Here is a 25,915-nt window from a genome sequence, read left to right on the forward strand (position 1 = left end):
AAAAAAAAATTTCAACTTTTAAGAAAGAAGCCACCATGCTAACTGGCATTGAAAATAGAGCTAATTTTCTAAATTTCTGAGATTCTAATTCAAAATCTTTTGTATTTTGATACTTAAAAAAACAATGGTGGTTTTTCGAGACACCGATGTTTAGGGCTGATGGCAAAATATTTTATGTGAATCTTATCTTTTAAATCAGTCTTTTGACCGTGATATTTGGTGCTAATTTTGATATATATCGAAGAATTATATGAGGCATTTTCACATTATAAACATATTCTAAGCGGGTCTTTATAAAGATAGACAAGAACCCATCTGTTGATGATGTGGGATCTAGTTGTTTTGTATTTTTTTTTTTTTGCATTTCCTTTTTCATTGTAAGTTACATATAAGTTCAAGTATCCATGGAGGCCAGGAGAGGGTGTTACAGTTCCTAAACCTGGAGGTACAAGCACTTGTGAGCCCTATCTGAGAATCAACTCAAGATGCATGGAAGAGTCGCAAGTGCTCTTAATCACGGAGGCATTTCTCCAGGCCCCTAATTGTTTTGCATTCCTATATTACATAATTCTTGAGTAAGCTTTTGTTTTCTTTTCTGTAAGGTGTCAATGGTACATAAAGGCTAAAATGAAATCAGAAGAGAAGAGAAGAACACACTTACAGAATGGCAACCGTAAGTATTGCCATTGTTCTGCCACCGTCTATATCCTACTGGAATCTTTAGGACTCCATTCAAATTTGGGGTCCCCTGAAAGCAAACAAGCGAAACATTCATTTCCAACCTTTTGGCATTAAGGGTTTCATCTAGCTTCCAGGTTTAGGGTGGAAACTGCACCTGCTTCTCATTAAATGGCATTACCTTTTCTTCAATACTTGTGGGAGAACCCAACAAATTGAATTTACTAAAAATACGTGGTGACTAATTATGTATAGTTATTTACCATCACAATGGCTCTGGAGCGTGAGTCAGTTTTATTTAGTAAAGTGTTATACAGACATGTTGAAGAACCCTTATTCCATTTTTGAAGATTGTCATTTAATCATACAACAAAGCAATTTACAATTCATTAGCACTATAAAAGTATATCAGCTCTTTAACTCTTAGAATATGTATGAAGCCCTGTGCTGACTACAAGGTTATATTCATTTGGAGATCTCTTCCTCAGCAAGCTGTAATTACCAACTATAGTTGGTTTGATAATTGCCCTTCTCTCCTCCAAACACCCACCTCCACCTTCACCTCCAAATTGCAAGCTACTTCTCAAGACAGTTTATCTATTGTGAGACACTGAACTAACAAGAAAGTGATGTTTTTTAATTAACCAAAGTATAGAGATAATATAAGGAACAACTTGTTCTACTTTTTAAATCTCCCTTTTGTTTTTAAATTAAGCAAAAAAATATAGATTAAAAAAAATGCCCATCTCATCTATATCTCCCCCACAAGACAGGAAGAGGTTTTAAGTAAGATATTATAAATTTCTGAGATGGTTTAGGGAAAATTCAAAGGCACCTATAATTTTTAAATGTGCCTAAAAACCATCTGCCTTAGAGACCTGGCCTGAAATGACCTCAGAACAATGTAAACAGACTGAAAAACTTGGATGCAGACACCTGGAAGAATAACTAATGCTGGGCAACCTTAAGATTCACGGCAGGGCTTTTTGTACCGAGGTGCAGAGGGAAACAGTGCTTCTGAGGTATTTATTATCTGCTTTCCAAGCAGCAGATTAGCATAAACTACAGCAGATGGGCTCAGCAAGACCTATTGAAAATAACCTGAAGCACCAAGGAAGTGAAGCAAAAGAAACCAGTGTTTAAGAAAGCAGGGGATGAATTAAATTAGTAAGCTGATATTCACAATTGGAATTCATTTGGCCAAGGATTTTACAATATTACATATATTGCATTTTCACAGATGAAGCATTGTTATCTAGTTATTGTATAGGAATGCATTATAACTTTAAATAAATAGCTTAATTTTGAAAATTACGTGTGAGTTAGTAATGGTATTTTCATGTGTCCTTAATGTTTTCAGCATGACCATATATCTGATTAGCTGACACTAATTGTCTAGCAGAATCAGAGCTAAATTTAATATTATAACTATGATTAAGTTCTGAGTATAACATAGAGGTTATGAAAATCTAAATATTAAATAGAGATACAAACTCTTTCTTCTCTCCTCACATTTAAACTGTGATAACTCAAGAAAAGCATAAAATTTCAGAATCAATTTCAGGTCTACATACTCCTGGAAATATTCTTTCTTGGTACTATTTTTAAAAATGCTAATTTTCTCATTTGTGCATATCAAAACACTAAGAAGACATAGGTGAAAGGTAATAAATGAAGACAGTGAACACAAAATAATAAATGAAGCAAATTACAGCTACTAATGAACATCATATTGTCTCTTCTAAGCTCACTCTTTTTTTTGTTTTGTTTTTATGATTTTCCTGTAAGAACATGAGACTAACATTCTACTTGATTATGAATTAGTTTGGCTCTCTATCCTGAGGTGTAACAGCACCGAATATCATCCACTTATTTTGTATTATGCCATAGATATGTGTGTGTCACTGTGATAAAATAGTGGACAAAAACTCCTTACAGGGCGAAGATTTCTTTTGCTCATGGTCTCAGAGGTCTCATACATTGAGGGCCTGACAGAGCCGAGACATTCAACTCATGGCAGGGAGGAGGCATAGTGTGAAAAGACTTCCTAGGCTGTGGTTTTTCACCCTTTTCTCCTTTTCCCATTTCACACCCTAGTCCATGGGATTGTTCCACAAAGATTGGAGGAAGTCTTCTCCTTTAATGACAACTATCTTACAACATCTTTACACACACCCAAAGAAGACCTTTATCAATTCCTAAAGCACTTCTCAATTTATTTGCCAATCAAAATTAGCCATCATGAGTCCACCTTCCTTCAACTTGACATCTAAATCTGTCTCCTTAAACCGTAGCATTCTGCCCCCATTCCAAAAGTTTCATGTGCACCTTACAATATCAAATGCATTTTTTTAAAGTCTTAATAACTCAGCATTGCTGAAAAGTTCAAAGTCTCCTTTGAGGGCAGAGTTACAGGGACCAGATAGATCAGATACGCAATCAATATTCTCATTCCAAAAGCCAGGAATATGAAATACCAAATAAGGTCTGGGAGAACAAAGCAAACAAATCAGAGTAAACATTAAATCGTGTAGCTTCATGTCTAGGATTCAGGTCATGGTGTGGAATGATATAAGCTGCAAAGGACTTGAGCATCACATCCTCCCTGTTTTTAGTACACTTGACCACTTTCCTGGGGTGGATCTGCTGGTTGCTAATAATCTTTCTCAACCGAAGTTTCATATTCCCAGAATCTGTAACTTCCTGGGATCTTTATTCCATATTTATCTTTGCTACCATAGCTTTATATATTATCCTATCAGGGCTTGCCACAGTAGTACCAAATCTTCTACACATTGCCTGGATCTCTAGGCTTTCTTTGAAAGTTGTGTGGAAGATTCTATGACCCTACCCATCATCATTTTCAAAATTAGAATTAGTGAATAATGCTAAGATCTTCTGCCAGTTTGAACCATGAGTATAGATGCCTCTTAGTGTCTACATGACTGAGAAAAGTGAAATAAATCTTAAGGGAATAACCATTGAGATTTTCCTAGGTAAGTAGTGTACACCAATTGATCTCTCCTCTTAAGAAATATCTTTCAAGTGTATACACTTAAACTCTTGAGTTGGACGTGGGTAGAATCCTGCTCAGTCCTGAAGTGTTCACGGCTTACTTTATTGTTCCAAAGGCAAATCCACAACACCCTTTTTTTTGGGGGGGGGGGGGTTCGAGACAGGGTTTCTCTGTAGCTTTGGTGCCTGTCCTGGAACTAGCTCTTGTAGACCAGGCTGGCCTCGAACTCCCAGAGATTCGCCTGCCTCTGCCTCCCGAGTGCTAATGGCTCTAATCTCTTTAACTGCCACACCCTCCTTGTATTTAACTTTAAACTTACTTCTTTTTGACCAAACTGTGAGGTTATTTTTTTTCTAAACCCTTCTACTTTTAAATTCATAGTTTTCACCATAAATAATGACTAAAAGCAGCCAGTACAACTGTGTCAGGACCTTCCTGGAATGCTTTAACATTTCTTCTACCATATTCACTTTTTGTGGCCTTTCAATTCAGCCTTCCACTGGGGCAGGGACAAAAGATGGGAGAAATTCTTTGTCACAACGTAACATGAAGGTCTTTAGTCAGATTTCCAATAGAGTTCTTCATATATGAAACTCTATGAATGCAGCCTTTACTCGTAGCATTACTGTGTGTATTCTGGTCTTCTGACCTCCCTCCAGGAATAGAATTAGACTTTCCTTACGGATCCAGAATTTTTGCCAGAGTTTTTTGAGATCCTTTTTATAAACCATCTCCAAAGCCTGTGAACAACATGGTCCAGCTTAGTCACAGTATTGTTCCCATTTCTTTACATTAGATTTCTTAAGGAGGAAGGATTTATTTTAAGCTCACAACTTCAGAGAATTCTGTCTGTGGTTACCTGATTCTGAATTTCTGGACCTATAATAAGGTAATATATACTTGAGGTAGGATCATGTGGCAATGGCTGTTCAATTTGTAGCAGTCAAGATGCAGAGCATGAGAGAGAATTTATGCACAGTGGGATCCCTCTGTTGTTTTCCATTTTGTGGAGATGTCAGCCTGAAAGAGAAATAAAGAGAAACTTAAGTAATTAATAAGTCACTACCTCAGTATGCCACTCCCACCTTTATACATTCATAAGATATATGCCTACTGAAATATTCTTAAATTAAATCAATCTTATATTTTGTTACAGTGCGATTCCCAGGAATTAAAACATACATTGATCCAGACACCTATGAAGACCCATCCCTAGCAGTCCATGAATTTGCAAAAGAGATTGATCCTTCAAGAATTCGCATTGAGAGAGTTATTGGAGCAGGTAAACATAAATACTACACTCTTAAATAATGATTCCTTTACACCTTTTCAATTGGTTCATAGACATAATATTTTAAACCTTAGCATGTTTCATCATTGAAAATATTAAGATATAAAAGTATTTTCTAATTTTTAATTATTTACTTAAAAACAGACGTGTCCATATTCAGTTCTCAAATAATGAGAACATTTGCAAAAGTTATTTTCACCTTCTATAGTATGTTTCATAATGAAGATAAATTACAGAGAAGCAAGAGAGCCTCAGGAATTTATTTTGAAAATGCAATTTCAGGAGTTTGTCATAGGTTATTATAGATTTACTCAAGTTGCAGCATCTATAGACTTATACTATAATTAGTGTTCATAAATATGACCTTGAGGCTACACAAGACTTAGAGTGTTCTAAAAAAAATCATCGAAAGTAAAATTTTGTTCAATACAGTTTTAGATCATATTCATGCAAATTAATAATGCTTCCTATGTGCAAATCTCCAGTACTCAGAACTTTTCATTATTCAGCTATTCTGGTTTTAAAGAAATTATGGTGAAGCACCCCACAAGAATTTATGGTGTGCATTAGCTAGGAGAAACTATGCTAATGCAAAGAGCCTTGAGAATAAAGAATAATACCTCTCTTAAGTCTTTGATGCAAGATAAGCAGGCTTTCTTTCACAGAAGAGATTTCCTTCAGCAGGTCTTGCAAAGAGGTGAGCTCCATTATCCCTTGTTATACTTTCTCCTAGCATGTCCTAGATTTTCTACATGGTCAGGCTTCACTTACCATTCGAACTAAAAGAGGAGGAAGAAAGTTCTGTCCACTTGTCTTTGCTTTTGAGGCAATAACCTAGGAATCTCCAACACACTGATTTGTCCATCAAATACTATCATCTGAACACAGTGAAGTTTAGGAATAACAAACACTGCATTAAGTATCTTCAAAGCAGATGGTATGAGAGAGCGTCTTAAAAGAGTAAACACAACTACATCCTCTGTGGAGTGACTAGTCTCCTGAAGATGCTGCATGTGTGCAATCCTTTGCAGAAAGCAGAACAAGCCCATGAGTGGTCGTTTTGGCAAGTGGTGTTTTCTCAAAGGCCATAAGAAAGCAATTGATTATATTTCACTCCTTTAAAAGCCGTCTTACTTAGCAGGCTGTATAGTTCTCCATATTGAATACATGATGATAATGGGGGTCCCTTGTTAAAAAAAAATTATTAGAAGTTCTAAGGCGATGGCAATGCTATTTGAAACCCACCTTCAACTTTTTTTTTAAACACAAGCTCTATCTCTGTGATTGCATAGCACATGCCAAAGGTAATCTTGTTTCTCAATCATTGAATATGAGTACTTACCATGAACATGGGCTATTAGGAAAAAATTTTTCCTGACGGCACTCCATTCCTCAAACACATTGGGTCATCAGGTTCTCTCCAGAGCCATGTGTGCCTTTGAAAACTGCCACTGCACATCTATGCTCTCATAGAAAGTACTTCCCTATTAGAAAGATGAAGGGCTTAGAAAAGAACTGAAGTTTTTGTTATCTTCTACTGAGTAAACAACTACAGAAGCCCAACACATAATTGATATTATGTGTATAATATTCAGTGTGTATTATATTCAGTTTCATAGCGTGTGCTTGGATTTTGTTCTGTTGAAAGTGGAGCAATCTAAAAGAAAAGAGGCTAGAGGAGTCATAGCCACCATTCAATGTTCCCATACAAAATAGTACTTGAAACTTTAAATTTTAATATCTTTTATTTATTATCGTTATTTTCATCGTGATTTTTGTGTCTGTATGTATTATGGATGTGTGTGTGTGTGTGTGTGTGTGTGTGTGTGTGTGTGTGTGTGTGTGCAGGTATATTTTGCCTCAGCATGACTGTGAAGGTCAGAGGACGCTGTCTGGAGTTTTACCCCTTTCATCTTGCTGAGGCCTGCTCTCTAGTGTTTCTGCCACCCTGTGTGCTCCAGATTCATTGCCTTTCCTGATCCTAGACTAATTTCCAGCGTTTGCTTCTCATCTTGCCGATGGGGATGCTGAGATTGCAAATACGCAGCATCAGAACTATCCTTTATTTAGGGCCTTGGGTATTAACTCGGGTCTTCAGGCTCTGCTGCTCAGCATGTTCTCTCACCTGCTGAACCATCTCACCTGCCCGCGGTAACGCCACATTATTTAGCACCTTCAAGATAGAGTAGAAGTAGGTTTCTGTCTTTTCTCCTCTGTATAAACTAAATGCCAATGTCTGAAATCATTATATTGAGACATAAATTCAAGTATTTGAAATATAAATGATGTGAAGAAGTTCAATTTTCAGTTTGACTCCTTTGTCCTAATCAAAATATATCTTTTTGTAGACAGATGTTTCTGCCCTGCCTGTCTGCTCCCAAAAAAACAAGATGGAGAGTTCTTGCTAGCTATGAAAGCTTGAAAGGTAGCTTAGGTTTGTTTCTACCCAGCTTGCATAACTTAACTGTTTTTATTTATTTCATGTATGTGTTGACATGTGACTAGTAGTATTGGCCTGTCCTCTTGTGTGTCTTATTTCCTCTCTGTATGGCTGGAAACTCCACCCTTCTTGTTCCCAGCATCCTCTCTGACCCAAAATCTTGTCTAGCTATTGGCCATTTGGCTTTCTTTTAAGTCAATCTGAGTGGCAGATCTTCACAGTGTACAAAAAGATTATTCCACAATATTTCCCCCTTTTTTTCTAAATGAAAAGGAAAGGTTTGTAACTCTAGTGTAATAAAATTATAAAGAATAAGAACGATTGTCAGGTAAGAATTGCATTTACAATGTCTAGTCCATTTGTATTTGGCATATTAAAAGAAAATACTCCATTAATTTTTCTGTCTTGATGACTCCAAATCTCTGAACCTAATTTACCTTCTATCATAACTAAGAAAACCTGCCACTATAACTATTTGTTCTTTAGATCCATAAAAACCCCAAAAGGATATATTTCCTGAGTAAACAGGAAGTGCAGTACAAGCTACTTCATTACTGTACACATATTTTGAAATAATGAAAAACCTGGTAAACTGAAATTTAATCACAGTCAGGCCTTCTCTTTTTCAGGTAAGAAGAAAACCTGTACCACTATGAGAAAGCCTTTCTGAGTGGAATTTCTATAATTTTGAAACATTATTCTATTGAAAACCGTCTTTCTTGTGTCTCTAAGCCCACAGGGCACCACCCTTCTTCCATGTGACCTTCCTTCTTTCCCTAGCCACAGTGACAATGCAATATCCTCCTGTCATTCACTTCTATCCCTTTATCTATACAAACTCATTATTGCCTCTGCTATCAGACCCCTCTTGCAGCTTAGTGTCACTATGTTTTTCTATTCCTGTAGAAAGTCAGAAGTTTTAAATGTTGGTTTCTCTGCAATCAGCTGCAAGCAGGGAAAAGAAAGTTGAAAGGACAATAAAAGATTTGAGAAGGGAGTGCCCCAACACTAACTCCTTCTGAATAATGTTCAAGGACTGTTTGCCCTTTCTGTTGTACCTATCAAAAGGCTGACTTTAATCCTGTATTAATGCCCTAGCCCCACTCCCTCAACTGCCACCACTCGCCTCTTCTTTCTACTATCAAGTTTATTCTATTTTCAGAGATCTCAAATTCTTAGGCCCATTGCTACATATTAGAGTAGTATTAATATTACACTTCTTTTAGTACAATAGGAAGCATTACAAATATCATGGATCACCTTTTCTGGGAAGAAACCAGTAACTATAGTGCATATCCTCCACATTTATTTTTTTTTCTTTTTCCATTTATTTATTTATTAAAGATTTCTGTCTCTTCCCCGCCACCGCCTCCCATTTCCCTCCCCCTCCCCAAATCAAGTCCCCCTCCCTCGTCAGCCCAAAGAACAATCAGGGTTCCCTGCCCTGTGGGAAGTCCAAGGACCACCCACCTCCATCCAGGTCTAGTAAAGTGAGCATCCAAACTGCCTAGGCTCCCACAAATCCTCCACATTTAGTTGAAAAGCACAGAGCAAGTTTTTATTTTGAGATTGTGCAAAGGCTTATATTCTTAGATATTACAATCGCATAACTACTACATTCATTTTTGATGTAGTAGAATTGTTCCCATGCTCTGGTTTGACCAACATAAATAATTTATGATTGAGGGCATATTGGTGAAGTTTTTAAAAAGTTTTTAATAACTAGTAGGCAGATCTGTCAATGACTTTGAATCACAAACCTCAAGACTTTATCAAATTATATAATAAAAGATGAGATTTTTCTGTTTTCCAAGGATAATATGACTCAAACAAAATCAGTTTTTGAGTCACAACACCTGCTAACTTCTTCTGTCACCTTCACTAATTTAGCTCTCTTTTAATGACTTTATTTGGTTTGTTTACCTGTATAATGGGCTATAAACAACAACCACTGTCTCTCAGGATTAGGGAAGTAGTAGAGATTCAAGAAAGTACAGAAGAATCAGACATCTAATAATAAGCATGGGAACAATTCTACTAGGTTGAAAATATTTAGTAATTCTGATGTCTGAGAATACTACTCATTGCTCAGTCTCAACATACATTATGATACAATCCCCACCATGGGTGGTTTCACATTCAATACTTTCACATTCACCTTATTAATGGAATGCTTTTGATTTGCAGTTAACTGAAAATTAATAATTAAAATTAAATTTTATATTGTTGGTATATTAAGTTATAACCATAGCAAGCCCTTTTTGTTCTTTTTAATCAAAACAAATTCTTAAATTTCTTTATATCTTGAAAGACTATATTTTTCTATGTTTTATTATTGCCATAAACTTACAGGATGAATTGGTTTTAACAAAGAAAAATTTGTTTCAGTTATTTATGTAAATCTACTATATCAAGTTACTTCTCACACACAGACACACAGTCAACCAGTTTGCTACCCAAAACAGAACTATATATCAATGTGATAGACCTTAAGTAAATTTTGTTGGCCTCTAACTCAATATTCTACATAGTATTTGTGGGTTCATTTGATGTATATTTGTTATTTTACATGGTGACTTTTCAGTCTTAGAAACTGCTTCATCACATTAGTCATTTGAAAAATATTTGTTAAATAAGCAGATATTGAATTAGAAAATAAATGAAAAATCGAGAACATAAAATTATTTAGGGGTCATCAAGGTACCTGCTGCAAGTTTCACATCCAAGTTTAATTTCTTTGAACCCTCGTATTGGAAGGAGCAAACATCCTCCTGAAGGATTTCCTGTTTCCTCCACATGCACACCTCTCCCGGCAACACACATCACACATACTTAAGTAAGAGTAAAAACGGCTCTGGGGGAGGAAGAAGCTACTTTAAGTATTCATTTTAAGTGATTATACCTATTTTCTTATCAACAAAGATCCTGATGGAGAGCAGTGCAATGGCTCAGTAGGTAAAGACAGTTTGTGTGAATCCTGATGATCAGAGTTTAGTCCCAAGAATCAACATGGTGGAAGGAAAGGATTGAATCCCCTAATCTGTCCTCTGACCTATACAAACACACAAAAAAAAAAAACACACACACACACACACACACAAAAAAAAAACACACACACACACACACATGCACATTTTAAAAAATTCTTACTGAAGAGTACATTAAAGTATGATACAAACAAAATAATATATCATGCATGTGCTTTGTATAAAATATTAAATCAGAAAGAACAAATGTATAAAACATATTTATAAACTATCATTACATTGCTTTGATGAATAATTTACCTGACAAGTCAGGTCAAATTATAGAATTATTCTATGTAACTGGCTTTATTATTGAAATACACAATTTCCTAAGAAAAATTACATAGATAATTTAGTTTGTATTTATTTTGTATAAAAGAAATAAGAACTTACTAATTCTTAGATATTTTTCCAGTACTTTTTCTTCTCATTTGAATATTGGTCAAGTATTTGGTGAAATTAAAGAACTCAGATTCATTTTTAAATGAATGCTTTAAAAAGAGTTGGAAGGATGGCTACATTTTAAACAGAAGGAAATAAGAATGATATTCTCTTGAAATCTAAGACCAATAAAAATAATATCCATATGGTATACAAAATTTTTCTTTTTTATTTATTGAAAATAATTTTTCATATAATATATTCTGTTCAGTTTCCCCTACCCCATCTACTCCCAGATCCTAGTCACCTCTTTACCCATACAATTCCATACTTTTTTTCTCTTTCTTTAAAAGCAAACATGCATAAAAAGAAAAGCCAGAAGAAACATACACACATATTTAAACCCATAAAAATAAAACATTGGAAACCATGATATATGAGAAAAAGATTAGAGAGATTAAAAAAATACAAAATAAACAAAATGAGGCAAAAAAAATCTATAAAAATGCCAGTGAGTGTATTTTATGTTGGTACTCTGCTGCTAAGCATAGAGCCTGATCTGAAGTGTTGTTTATATACCCAGGGAGACTACACTGGAGAAAACTAATTGTTCCCTTGCAAGCAGTTGTTGATTGGACATAGCTTCTTAGTTATAAAAGGGGAGTTCATATCTAGTTCCCCACCCAGTGCTGGAACCCAAGCTGTCTTGAATCTGCACAGCCCCTATGCATGCTGCCACAATCTCTGTGATATGTGCAGCAGTCTTGTCAAGTATGGAGGACACTGTTTCATCGGAGTCATCCATCAACTATGGCTTTTACAATCATTCTGTCTCCTCTTCTGTAGGGTTCCTGAAGCCCTTAAGTGTTGATATCCAATTTAGGACTGAGTATTCCAACGTTTCTCGTGCTCTATACAATGTTCAGTTGTGAGTCTGTATTTGATCTCATCTACTACAGAAGGAAGCTTCTCTGATGATGCTTGAGGAAAAACCAATCTATCAGTAATACCAGAATGTCATTCTGAGTCATTTTACTGCTATAGAATAATGGAATTTGGTTTTCCCCTGGATCCCCAGCCTATTTCATCTTAGGTTTTTGAACACCCAAACAGTGCCAGGGATGGGTGCTATCTCATGGAGTGGGCCTGATATCAGATATGGGTTGGTTATTCCCATAATTGGTGTGCCACTATTAATCTGGAAGGTCACTATTGTAGATTGAAGGGTTTTTTAAAGCCAGGTTTATGTTTACATTTCTACTATGGTAGCATAAAGTGTACTTTTCAGTACCAGTGAGTAGGGTAAAGACTCTAGTTAGGCACCAGCTCAAGTTTTCTGTCCTATAACAACTTTAATTTTGGATTTCCATGATATGTTATTTATTGATCTATAAAATGTATCATTTTTAATGTATCATTAAAAAGTTTCATTAAACTGAAACCAAGAACACTCACTATTTTCCAATTACCATAGGGCAGAAATCTAGGCATGACTTTGCTCCTTCAGAGAGGCCCACAAGATTACAGTGAGGACAGAAGATGCGGTGGGCACACTGGAAGCCCAGCTAAGAGAAGTGACTTCTAGACTCACAACAGCGACTATTGTCAGGAACTGACTTGTGGCATAGAATGTCTTAATTCTGTACCATCTCTAACCATGTATTCTTCCCCAAATCTTGCCGTGTTGTCTTCTCCAATATGGCAGCTACCTTCGTCAAAGCCAACAAGAGGCTTTCTCAGTAAATCAGAAGCCATACTATTTTATAAACAATCAAAGAAATAACATTATATCAATTTTGCCATATTCTGTTGTCTAGAAATTCCAGGGCCACCCAACCTTGAAAACAAATGTTGCATAGGACATAAGTACCAGGTTGTAGGGGCCAGTGTTGCCTTACATACAAATCTGCCTACGACATAAAATAATATATCGTGTTTAGGCATGGTGTTTGAGTTTACCTGCTTCCTCAGAAATACTTTTTCTTCTTCTGCCCAACTTTAGCCAACACTGAGTCTTAGACCACATGGGATGCTTACAAGTTTATTCTGACTTACCCAGAAGATGAATAACAGGGGAAGACCAACAGCATGAGTGCAGACATAAACAGGTTCATCAGACCAACCCACCAGAAAAATCTCTCTCCAAAGACCTTCCTTATGAGTTTGGAGGATTTTCCCCACTTCCTTACACCTGTTTTCAAGGTTTTGTTGCGATGCGTATGATAATTGAGGGTTTGCTGAGGTGGCCTTCTATCTGGGGCATCCAGGGGTTTTAGGTCCCATTTTTACAGAAGCTCAATAATCCCCAGACTTGATTTTCTCCTAAAGCCAACAGATACACAATGCTGGCCTTACAAAATGCATGTGAAGGCCTTGCAAAAACAGTAATCATGTGGCTATATCTCTTACACGTTTTTAAACTTGAAAACAATTTGAAGTTTGTGTTTTGTAGATGCTAGAATTATTTGAAGAAAGTTTAGATAAAAATTGATGTTAGCGCTACATGTCTCTCTTGTAAAGTGTGAGATTGTTTGTACTACATAATTATTTTACAATGCCATTGAGACCATGTGCATTTTATATTGGTAAGCTATGAGGTATGAATTAAGACTATAAATCTCTTTAAAGGATTTGCTTATGTCATACTGTAGTTTGCCCAGCATGAGGCAATTAGTTTATTGTTCCCATAGTGATACTTTTGACCTCGATCTAATTGTCTCTGTGCTTAACTAATGGCGTTTGTGGAATTTTTGTCTAGTTAAAGTATTGGTTGCTATGAAACAAACCATCCCCAAACCAAATGGTTTCAAATAATAATTAATTAGTTTGTTCATAATTGTACAATTTGGACTTGTCTCTGTAAGCACTTGGGAGTATTTTCTTTTAGTTTATCCCAAGGTCACCATTCAGCCACAGTGACTGGTGGTTTAAATGGTGCTACTGTTAGGTGGCTTGTCTAGAACATCTCAGGACAGCCAGATCATAAGCACTCCATATTATCTCCCATCTACTGATCCTGAGCTGTGGGTAGTGGCAGCGTTCTATGGCGGTGATGAAGGAGCTGTGCCGTCACTCAAGGTCTTGGCTCTAAATTCCCACATCATTGTTCTCACATGCTAACTTGGTCGAAGCAAGTCCAAAGGTAATCTAGATTTCACAAGATGAGAAGGAGAACTCTATCTCTTGATCAGAGAGCACAGTCATTTTATAAATAGGTGCACATGCATGGCTGGGAAAAATTGGAGGCCACTTAAAATAGTTTTACTGTTTATTTAAAAAGTTTTACTGTTTTATTTATAAGTTTATATAATAGATATGTTATAAACATACAATGTGGTCTTTGTGATTTTCGTTGAGTTCTTTTATTTTTCTCTTTGTAACATATGCTAATATAATAATGAATTCTAATCTTAAAATCCTTAAAGTCAAAGACAGGTATATGTTCCTAGTAAGATGAGGCAAAGAAGGAACCCAGTGGGGAAAGTTGCTGCCAGGAGCAGAAGACCAGAGCTCTAGCATCTAGACAAGATATTGCAGTGGATCACAAAAACTGTTCATGTACTTGCAGCCTCCAACAGTCGTTACAGAAATGCCTTCTCTTCCTGTGAGCTTATTTACTTCCCCATGAAAATAATGAAGAAGAATCTACAGATATTTATGGTATTTACCTGCCTTGCTGCTATCTCCATCATTCCAGAAGTTAGCAGAACTGCCATTGAAATGGATGAAATATGAGTGAGAGGTGAAAACTAAAATAAAAACTAACTCATTGCCTTTATTAAAATGCCAAAAAATATGAAAAAGGTTGGACTTACTAAATTATAACATTTGATTTTTGTGTGGTAGTTACCATGTTGGTCGGTATAACTCACCACTGGGGACTCTATAAAGGATGAATGTGGTAATCAATAAGTAGAGAATTCCCATAGTGCAAACCTAGTTATCTAAATAAAGAAAATAAGCTAGAAAGAATATTGAATTATTGTTACATTGGGAGGTCTATGCTATCTTAAGGTCACATGATACGTTTGCAAGGCAGAAAGCACTCAAGACAGTGCTGGAAAGGAAAAGAACTATAGTCATTGAACTAATTGAGGAGGAAAACGACATGGAAAGTTGGGGGATTTTATATACAGAACTGCAATTAAAACTTTATTAAGAATATTTTGAGAGAAACATATAAATATGTTTTTAACATAGAGTAAACACACATATAGTATATTTATGTATATATTTATAGTAAGCATAAAATATAATATGATATTGTACTGAGCATAATAAAGTCAGCTGGCCTAGTATAGAAATGGACTTGACATATCAGCAGTTTATCTGAGATCGCCCACTGAGGATAGCCCTGTGGGAAGCTCTCTCCAGCCAGAGGACATGGCAGCTGTTCAAAAGCAAACATGAATCCCTGCTGCACTAATCAAGTCTCAGCAGGGAAGATGCTCACTCTGTATATTCTGTATTGATTAGAAAAAAATTCAAATATTTGGTCCCATTCTAAAAAGACTCAGAAAAATACACTAGAGGAAGGTGACCATAGTGATGAAGCATCCAGAAATTTTGACAGGTGGGAATGGCTAAGAACTACAGATAAATTAGCTGTGGAAAATGAAGACTATGAGGATATGTGTAGTCTTCAAATGTGTGTAGGAGTATAGGGTAGGATTGGTCTTACTTTGGAGAATTTCACGTCAGCAGAATAGTGACAGTAGGCAGATACGATTACGTGTCACACTGTACAGCTGCAGTTTTACTGATGCGGATGAATAGATATGATCACTCTGTCCACAGTGAGTTTCAGATACTTTGGATGTGCATATCAGTTCACACACATGTTTAATAAGTTTGTGCCCTTTTAATTTTTCTTTCTATATTATTTTCCATTCTCCTCTTGTGCTTGAGCAGCTTTCCTGTTTATATTGTGTGATCACCATAGTATCTAACTTTAGGTTCATTACCTCGGAGTTACTAAATAAAAAAACTGTGAACATAATTCTTGTGTTTTTCAGAGTAAAAATGATGTAAGAGAAAGTATAATTAAAAATTCATATTACCACCAAGAATTATTTAGGGTGCATAAACACAATCTTTCCTGTGCTCTCAATAAAATTGTTACCTATGCTACCCCGTATCTTAGATATTTTAAATTTATTTTGGATATAAGTATTGTAGCATCTTCCAACATATGTGAGCATTACTTTTATAGTTAAATACTTTTTCATCATAATCAATATTTAAAATATAAGGATAACTTTCCTAATAATTGTATACATGTGTATAAAATGTTTAAGCCTCTGTGCTAGGATTTCTAACATGATGGCTCATGATCATCAGATGTCATTTTCTGCTACTATAGGAAAGGAAGGCTTAATTATTCCTTCTTAGCCAGGTGGCCAAAGAATGTGCATGCCTTTTTAATGAATCCATTTTCTCCAGAATAGTTGTGTCTTAGTGTCTTCTGAGGGACAGCTTTGCTTCTAAAACAATGAAAAGTATTTAACATTTAAAATCAAGTTGATATGCGGAACTCTAAGTACTCGTTTAAAAAGCATGTCATCCTACATTTATTAAATAAAACATAAAAGAAAATAATAGATAAAAGAAACAGAGCAAAAGGTTGTTATTTTAAGAAATACTAGTAGCTTAAATATCTCAAGTAGACTTTTCTGTGAATATGTGGAATAAATGTATTCTGCATTTTGGCTTCTTTTCTAATAAAAGGGAATCACGTGTTCTACGACAAATGCCACACACAGCTTTTATTTATTTTACTAACATGAACACTGTCGTGTTTTTATTATTCATGATATTCTGCAATGAAATCCAGAGCAATCATCTGGTCCCTCATCATTTTAAAGAAGAGAAACATCAAAGCAGCAGGCACTTAGCATCTTTGTCTGCTCCTGTTGTAGTATAAGGTACATGCCATCAGATACCCCTAAGGTTCAGAAATTCTAGTTTACAAACCTCAGATTTTAAGCCATTTCCTACTTTTTCATTTTAAGTTTTTAAAATTCTTGTCTCATTGCTTTGACTTCACTATGAAACTAATTATGATTTAACTGAGGAAATTGTACATCTGTTAGTCACTCCATGAGTTATTAATATAATAAGCATAACTATATGTTGTCAATATAATTTTGGGAGGTAATTTTATAGATATTAAGGTAGAGAGTTAAGCCAATTATGTCTCTTCAAACATGGCAAATGACACTAGTTGGGATGATTGATGTTTTCCATCTGAAAATGCAGAAAGTTCACTGTTTGGAGTTGTACATAGCTTCTTTTCGTTTTAAATGGATTAAAAATTTAAAGATTGTACTTCAGTATCATGCTTCTAAAATGCTAGAATAGTGAGAATTTTCAAGTGTTGTACTCCGTGTAAACAGAGACTGCTCTTTCATTTGCTGGCCACCCAGACCTGAATAATCACACAGAAACTATATTAATTACAACACAGTTTGACCAGTGACTCAGGCATATTCCTAGATAGCTCTTATATTTTAAATTAACCCATTCTTAATTTCTGTATTGTTGTGAGGCTGTAGATTACTGGTAAGGATCTGGCATCTTTCTCCTTCAGCAGCTGCATGGCATCTCCTTGACTCCACCTACTCTCTCTCTCTCTTTCCCATTTCTGTTTGGATTTTCCACCTGGCCATATTCTGCCCTGCCAGAGGCCAAAATAGCTTCTTTATCAATTAATAATAATAAAACATATTCACAGCATACAGAGGGGAATCCTACATCAACTCCATATACTACTCCTTATAGCCTGAAGGTTATCAATAACCCATGTCAACCATAAGAGCAGTCAGAGCACATATTATAAGGAAGAATGTCTTTGTCTCTGGCTGCAATTCCTAAATATGTGGCTGTCTTCTAAGCATGCTGCAATTAACTGCTACTATTTTTATTAACAGATCATTAAAATAAACTCAAAACTAGTACTATTTATTTCACAGTTCAGGAACTCGCTTGGTTAAATTAATTAATTTATATATAGCACTAAAAGCAATATCCAATAGCTAATTACCCCTTATTATTTCATAGAAAATTAGGCAACAAATAAGACTATATTAGTAAACATCAAACTTTCCTGGATATATAAGGGCTGTGTTTAAGATTAAGATGCTAATTGTGACTTGTATCTTAATAATTTTAAGGTACCATTCAGCATTTAAGCTAGCAATTCTAAAATTTAGCTCTATGTCCTATCAACACAAAATGTATAAGAATAGATAAAAATATGAAGCAAAAACTGTCTTAGTGGTGAAATTAGAATCTGACAACTCTATTAGCAAAGTATTTTTATTATACTTTCTTTAATAAGTAATAGGTTAAAATAGAAAAAAATCTATGAGTCCAGTGTACATGGATAATATAAATATCAAACTTTTATTTGATGAATAGTCAAAGGATAATAAGCCTAAATTTTCAGACTCATATTCTCTTCAATGAAACTGGCTTTCAGCAAAGAAATGTGAAATACATGAGCAGTATACTATTCAGCCCTAAAGAAAAATTCCTGTTAAAATATCAGAATGGGTGGAACTTTAGGACATCCTGTTTAATGAAGTAAGATAGACACATAAAAATATGTACCACGTATTCTGTCACATGGGTAGAGGTAAAAGTCATCGGTATGAATGTAGACTAGTTATCACTGGAGACTGAGAAGGGTCAGGGAAACAGGATAGATGGAGATTAGAAGTAAAGGAAAGAGCAGTAGTAGAGTTCACAGTTTATATTATACGTTTTATACGGAAATCAAGAAGAGAAGCTTGATGGTTTCAAATGTAAAGAAGTGATATGAAGATGCAAACACTGGCTCCCCAGTTTGTACATGCTATAACTAGATGTTGTAATATCACACTGTCCCCAATAAATAAGAGCAGATACAATGCTTTAATAACATTTTAATGTTTGGGTTATTTTCTTAATGATTATATAAATTATTATAAGTAACTATTGGAATTAACATAGTTTAGAACTCTCCTAGAAAGAAGGAATACAGAAAACACTGCATGTTTTGGATATGGAGCTAGGAATGTGGTATGAGACTGTCATTTCTTTCCATTCTGAGACAGCAGAAAGCAGGAAGATCACAGATTTGAGGGAAGCATAGTTACAGAGTAAAACTGTCTCAAAAAAATCATTCAATCAAAGAAATAAAAATTTATGTAATGAACCTAGTGATACTTCAAAGATATATTCAAAGAGTTACCATACTTATTTTATGTTTAAAAAGACTAAATTTTTTTTCACTATTTATGAAAACAGAAAGAAAATAAAAAGGAAATAAAGTCTATAAATGGTAAAATTAATAAAAATAGTAAAATAGAAAACAATATAAAAATAAAAGCAAAATGTATTTCTTGAAAATACTTTAAAAAATTTAAATGTGACAAAACACATTGAGGAAAAATATAACATGTGTGAAAAAGAAAAAAGCCAAAATGGTGAGAGAATGAATCAAAAAGAAAACGTAAGCATCGTAAAAACAATATTAAAACTAGATGAAAGAAGTTCCTAGAAAATTCTCTATTATGAAACCAGACTTCATTAGGAACAGAAAATTAAATCTTTATGTAAATGTTTTGAACAACATCAATACTTAACATTATTTTCTTCAAATAAACAAACAACCCTTGATATCCAGATTTGAAGTTTGGTGCAAGTTAAAAAAACATATTTCAAGAACAGATATATCCAACTTTTATATAGAATTTTATATAGACTTTTAAAAATAATGTTGGAATTATCTTTCTCAGAGAAAAACTGATGTGAAAAAGAGTTTGTCTTTTGCAGTATGTACAATGTTTGTCTAAGATTATCCAGAGTTCTACTCTGTTTCTGCATCAGTAGAAACCAGGTTTTGCTTTCTACTCACTATAAAGATATAAAGAGTGGTCCAGACTTGCATGCTACACTGAAAATTATCTGACTAAACAACTGGAATTTGCTTCTTATGGCCAAGGGTCCAGGTGATATAATAAATCAAGGAAGTATTTAAGAAAATTCAAGCATTAATATGTCATAATTTTTCATCATTTCCTATGTTAGAGTTTTGAACCTGTTGGATTGATAGCCAAATTTGATAATCTATTTTGAAAATGATTATCTGTAAATTCAATTATTTAGTTACTTTTAAATTTATATTTCTAGTATTCATTAATCTTACATATTCCTGCTTCTCCAAGTCTAAAGTTTATATTTTCTTTTCACAAAGTGGCAATTAGTCTATATAATATTTTGCTGCCTATAATGAAGACATTTCTATATTCATTGCTTACTATATTATATGCATCCTTTTATTATGCCATAGATTATAACTTTAACAAATACCTTTTTTACTTTGAAATCCATTTCAATTCATAATTTTTTAACACTAGTTTACCTGAGGGGAATATAAGTCCATATAGAGCAACATTTTGAAATTTAAAATTGGTCAAAATTTTAGTTGATTGCAGTAATCAAACAGAATATTTTATTGAAACACAGCTCAAAGTAATGGTTTGTTGACTGATGTATCCAATCTAACTATATACTGCTATGTATTTTTGCATATTACACCATGGAATTTGGGTTGTTTCCTACAACTGAAGCATTTGTAGCTTTGTTGGAAACTTCACTTCCCTCCTAGAAGTATTAATAGTGGCATACATTATAATGTAGGTCTCAGTGAAAAGTGTTTTTAATAAATAATAAGGCATACTTTTAAAGTATGATGAGCATCTCTGAGAGACAAATAGACTGAATGAAATTTTAACTAAAGTCATAAAGTTTATACTAGTGAAAATGTAATGTTAACATGAAAATGAACTTTTAATGCCAATTATTTTATTAGAAGATCTTTCTGTTATCTCTAGAGAATACGTAAAGTCACATTAAAGTGTCTTCAATTTGAATTATGGTTCAATTTACAGAGGTGATAGTGATTTTCCATGAATATTTTCTATAGCTTAAGATGAAATGATCTAATAATACAGTTTTAAATACAAACATTTACTATATTAAAGCTACGCAAAGACTTAACTGCTGCTAAAGTCGTCTAATATCATTTCATTGGTAATCTAGGACACACATTTGATATTTAAAATCAACATTATTATGCAATTCATTTTGACAAAACCCTGGTTTTTCTGTTACTTGACACGTCTTGACCAGTACAGCTATGAAATGGCTGCCGTCTCTCCATCATTGCATCTTCGCTTCCAAATGCAATCCCTCTGTTACAAATGCTGTAAACACCTCTTGGTTTTTTGTTTCACTAAGTTGCAAAAAGTTTTATTTGCACCAATGCAAGGATCTCATCCTTGGAGAAATGAGGCTCTTTGTGCTGCCTTAGTGACTCAAGAATTGTGTGACCTCCAAATACTCACGCAGCTGACTATCATGAACGCGCCTCCACCGGAGCACGCAGTAACATCCCTTCCCATTGGGTTCATAGGGACTGATGTCAGAAGAACAAGAAGGCAAATGTCTTTAAAAAGTTTCAGAGGGGAAAGACAGTGGAGCAGAAAATGGCAATGACGACGGAACTGTGGAGGAAGACTAGAGAGCTCCAGACAATACTGAGAAACCAAGGCCTCAAGGGTGACATTCAGATTAAAACCAAACCCACGATGTGAGAATTACTTTGTGTTCAACCCTAAAATAGTTGCCATCGATGCATTGTCAGAGAAATTCACAGGTTTGCTTGTTTTATAGTTCTTGAAGTCAAAAATGCCAAATTAGTCACACTAAACTAAATTCAGGCTGATGGCAGACCAGGTTCCTTCAGAGGGAGGAACATGTGACCTTCCTTGCCTATGCCAGTTTCTAAAGGTCCCCTTCTTCAAAAAATGCTATACCTCTTGAAACTGCTTAACTCTCTTCCTTCTTTTTCATGTTTATGTAACTTTTCCTTTCAGCTTTTCTCCTATAAGAACCTTTGTGTTTTCGTTGGACCTATTGGGGTTACCTAGTATGTCTCAAGATTATTATTATTATCTGTATTATCCTTATGATAAGGATTTTTGGATGTGTTTATCTTTGGAGTAAGGGGGAATAATTAAATCAATCACACCAAATTAAGAAATAAAGTAGGAAAAGATGTTGCGGGACATTCTATGTATTAAATTGTGCCCATTCCACATTCCTGTGCTGAAGTTCTAACTTCCAGTGTGAGAGGTTAGATTTTGGGGGAAGATATTGTTTTTAGGAAGTAATTCGGGTTAAATAAATCATAAGCAAGTTTCTAATCTTATAGGATTAGTGGCCTTTTCAAAACAGAGAGAACAATTTTTTTTTCCTCATGAGCAGCAAGAAAAGAAAAGGTGACATTTAAAGGGGAAAGAAGCTACTTAATAGACAGAAAGAAAGTCCTACCAGGAATTGAAAGAACCAGTGCATTGAACTAGGACTTCCCACCCTTCAAAATGGTGAGAAGAGACATCCATCTCTGTTATTTAAGTCAGGCACTCTGTAGCATTTTGTAATGGCATTCTGAGAAAAATGAGGTAGGAGGTGACGATGAGATGACCCTCTGGAGACTTCCAGGTGTTATGGCATGTGCAGATTTCAAGAGAGAAATCTGAGCAGTAAATATAGATGTGAAATTTGTCAGCATTAAAGGTGGTAATAATTGACAATGGGAAAATCTTTAAGCTAATATAAAAGTATGTCTACTGAAAGGAGTATATAGATAAGAATATATGCATATAATTGTATGTATGTAATATGTAGATTTGACAAGTAATATATTTACTCTAAAGATATTCAGTGAAAGGTTAAATTAATTCTCTGTGTCAGTCACAGTATGAAAAACAGGTAGAAGATGGTAACACAAGCTAATAGAGACATAGTACATGCTTTATGTACATTTTCCTGCAAAGCAGACAAAGAAAACAGGCACAAATATACTTTTCATTATATTTTATTTTTGCCATGATTCTTCTGATAGCAGAATAGAAAAATCAATTTTGATAGATTATCAAGCAGACCAACATTTGAAATGCAAATAATTTTCAGTATGAAGAGGATTGCTCTCTTTCAACATATCCCAAGGCAAGAAGACTATGGCTATGAGAGTCCACCTGGTAGCAGCTGATACCCTCAATAGAAAAGGAATTGTGGAAGTGTTGCTGAAATTGACCAGGTGGAGCAATGCACTCTCTCCATGAAGGGGCTGCTGGCTTCTCTCTTCCATTGTGTGACAAGCACTGTTATATCATGATATAAAAAATAGTAATCTTTGTCAGAAATGTTTTCTTCCTCCATCTGTTCTCAAAAGCACGATGTTTTTGCTCTTGGACTATTTTCTGCTCTAACCTTTCCCCACTACAAAGCCAGCATGACAGCCTAACTTATAACAGCAAGACTTGGAGGACACAATAAACATTGCTGGTCTGAATTCTGGGTGCCAGCCTCATGTCTAGAGCCACTTTCTCAGTGAGCCACAGCACAGGACAGTTTACCAATATAATAACTTAATATAGTTGACAAGATGGGGTTATGTGGAAGTGTTGCCTTAAAAAAATAACTAGCAAAAGAATAAGCATATTAAAGGTGGATTTTAATGCTGATTTCAACTAGTCAATATGTTCTGGTTAGTAAACACTATTAGTATTGTTGCATGACGAAACATTTCCTGGGAGACACTAAACACACATCTACTCAACTCAGATATGGAGCCCATAATAGGCCAAAGTATGGATACCAATAAAGTCCATCTTGGTGGAACAATGAGTTTCATTGGGATTATTGTAAGGAGTATGGGTAAAGGGTCACTTACAGAAGACGAAATGACTCAAAGACAATTGTGTCATGAAAGCCCTCATCAATATGTGTGACAGCTTACAAAAGCTAGGAACCTGGAACACACTGCACAGCCTGCAGGCAGCTCAACAGGATACAGAGTGTTTGTCAGGTGATTGTCTAACCTTTTTCAGGCAGCTTGTCTGGACTCAAAATCTTTGTAGTGTGGCTCCTCTGAGAGACTTCTTTGCAACTTTTATTGCTTACTCTGGTAAGGAAGGGCCTAATGAATCTGCTGTGTTTCAGGAACTTCCTGAGGTTACATTGAGTTGTTTACCTTACTACTTAAGAAATTTCTGGGGAGGATGGAATATTATAATTGCAGAGCCAACTGTGACATAATGACTGTGACAACAAAATCTGCTTGGAACACACTCTATGTAAATAAGATATGCCTATTTTTCCTTTAAATAATGAAGCACTCATATTGGGGAGAACTAGTATGTCAACAGGATGTTAGCAAGAGCCTAGCTCGGGTTTCGAAGTTTTTGAGTGGTTTAGGAGACCGGGGAAGCAAGGATTTGCTCTCAATTAGATGTCAGCGTTCAGTTCCACCAAGGTGTATCTGACTTCTTGATTGTTTTAGAATGAGATATAAAAATTGTATGTTACATTTAAGGGACATGATATAATACACTCATAAATGACCATAGTTTAGAATGACTAATTAAATCAAGCTGATTTCTTTTTTAAAAAATCAGTTATCTCACATACTCTTTAGAAGTACATCATTTGAAGCCTATTCCTTTAGAAATTTGAAGCTGATGGTTATATTCTTATCATGTAATTCATTAGATCCCCAATACAAATCACTTCTTTCTACGTAAAATGTATTCAGCTTCATTATTCACCTATCATATACCTGTACACCCAGGGTTGAGTAAAAACTTTCTCAGGCAGAAGGAGGTCGTGGTGGAAAAAGATTAAGAATCCCTGATTCTTTTCACACTTACATTCTGCTAACATTCCCTTTATGTGTTAAGATGCCACAATGTGTGGTATACGGGTATTTTAAATTGCAGCCTCTTGATGAAATCATCCTTTCATCATTGTTTGTCACCTATTTTGCCAGCCTTTGCTGAATACTTACACAGAATTTTGTGTAAGTAGATTCACTGTTACTCACTCTCACAGCATAGGAATGTTAAAGTGAGTTTCTTCCAGGTAATGTATGTCAATGCTTGGTTTTGTTTTTCTCACCAAATCTCATCAGCTTTCAATGATTTTGATTGGATAATGTAATGAATTTTTACTCTAGGATAGTTAAGAGATTTCTAGATACATTTTGTTAATTTTTATTGTTTTTATTTTTTTAGATTATAATTTAATTATAAGATTTCTCCCTTCCCCTTCCTCCACTCCCCCAAACTCTTCTCACATATGACTTCCACATCTCCCTTAAATTCATGGCACCTTTTTTTTCCTTTTTCTTGAATATACATATATATTCCTAAATATAACATGTAAAGTACATATAATGTACCTGCATGTGTGTTTTATGTTTTTAGGGCTGACCTTTTGGCATGGGCAACCAGTTGGTATGCTATCCTCTAGAAAAGACCACCTCTCCCACTCCCAGCTTTCCTCAATTGCTCACAGTTTTTTGCTTAGCATTAAGACTTCATGGCATTTTCCCATCCAGTTTGGCATGCTCAGTTTTGTCATGCTTGTTCAGCTCATGTTTGACTTATCACATTGGTAAGATAGTATGAATGTAGTTTCTGATAGTACTAGTAGACACAAAATTCCTCACAGCAAAGTGCTTGATCTTTTGGGTTTTTTATAATCCTTCCAAACCCCTCTTCCTCAGTGTTTACTGAACCTTAGCAACAGGAGTAATTTTTGTAGATGGATGCGTTGGAACTGGGTTCCACAACTCTGCATTTTGATTGCTTGTGGTATTCTGTGGTGGTTTCTGTTAGTTACAAAGAAGAGTTTCCTTGATGAAGACTACACTTATCTGTTGTTATAAGGACAGATGCTTATAGATTGTTGTTGGGGATTATACTGGTTTAGTAGATTATTGACTGTAGATGCTCCTCCAATAACCATAGATACATCAGCACTAAGAAGTTACCTAGGTTCCTTGTTCCTTGGGATATGGTTTCCTTCTGGTTGATAGGGTCTTAAAATACAAAAAGAGAGCTGTTAGTAAGCACCAATGTATGTGCACCACTATGGAACACTTATTATTCTTGAGCCATGCTGGTTGTTGTCATGGTTCATAGACTTCACAACTGGGTAGGACATTTTGTTAAATTTTTACTGTTTTTTTT

General features: G+C 35.1%; 1 protein-coding gene across 3 annotated transcripts in view; it reads left to right on the forward strand.

Annotated features, from left to right (window-relative positions):
• The window catches only part of Epha6 (EPH receptor A6), a 918,005-nt gene that overhangs the window by 645,701 nt on the left and 246,389 nt on the right, over positions 1-25,915 (forward strand). For all 3 annotated transcript variants that reach the window (XM_026787030.1, XM_013353099.2, XM_026787032.1), the window contains 2 exons: positions 603-673; positions 4,851-4,976. In XM_026787030.1, the coding sequence (XP_026642831.1) occupies positions 603-673; positions 4,851-4,976 (197 nt within the window). The remainder of the gene's footprint in view (positions 1-602; positions 674-4,850; positions 4,977-25,915) is intronic.

Source organism: Microtus ochrogaster, chromosome 2 (genome assembly GCF_000317375.1).
Source record: "Microtus ochrogaster isolate Prairie Vole_2 chromosome 2, MicOch1.0, whole genome shotgun sequence".
NCBI lineage: Eukaryota > Metazoa > Chordata > Mammalia > Rodentia > Cricetidae > Microtus > Microtus ochrogaster.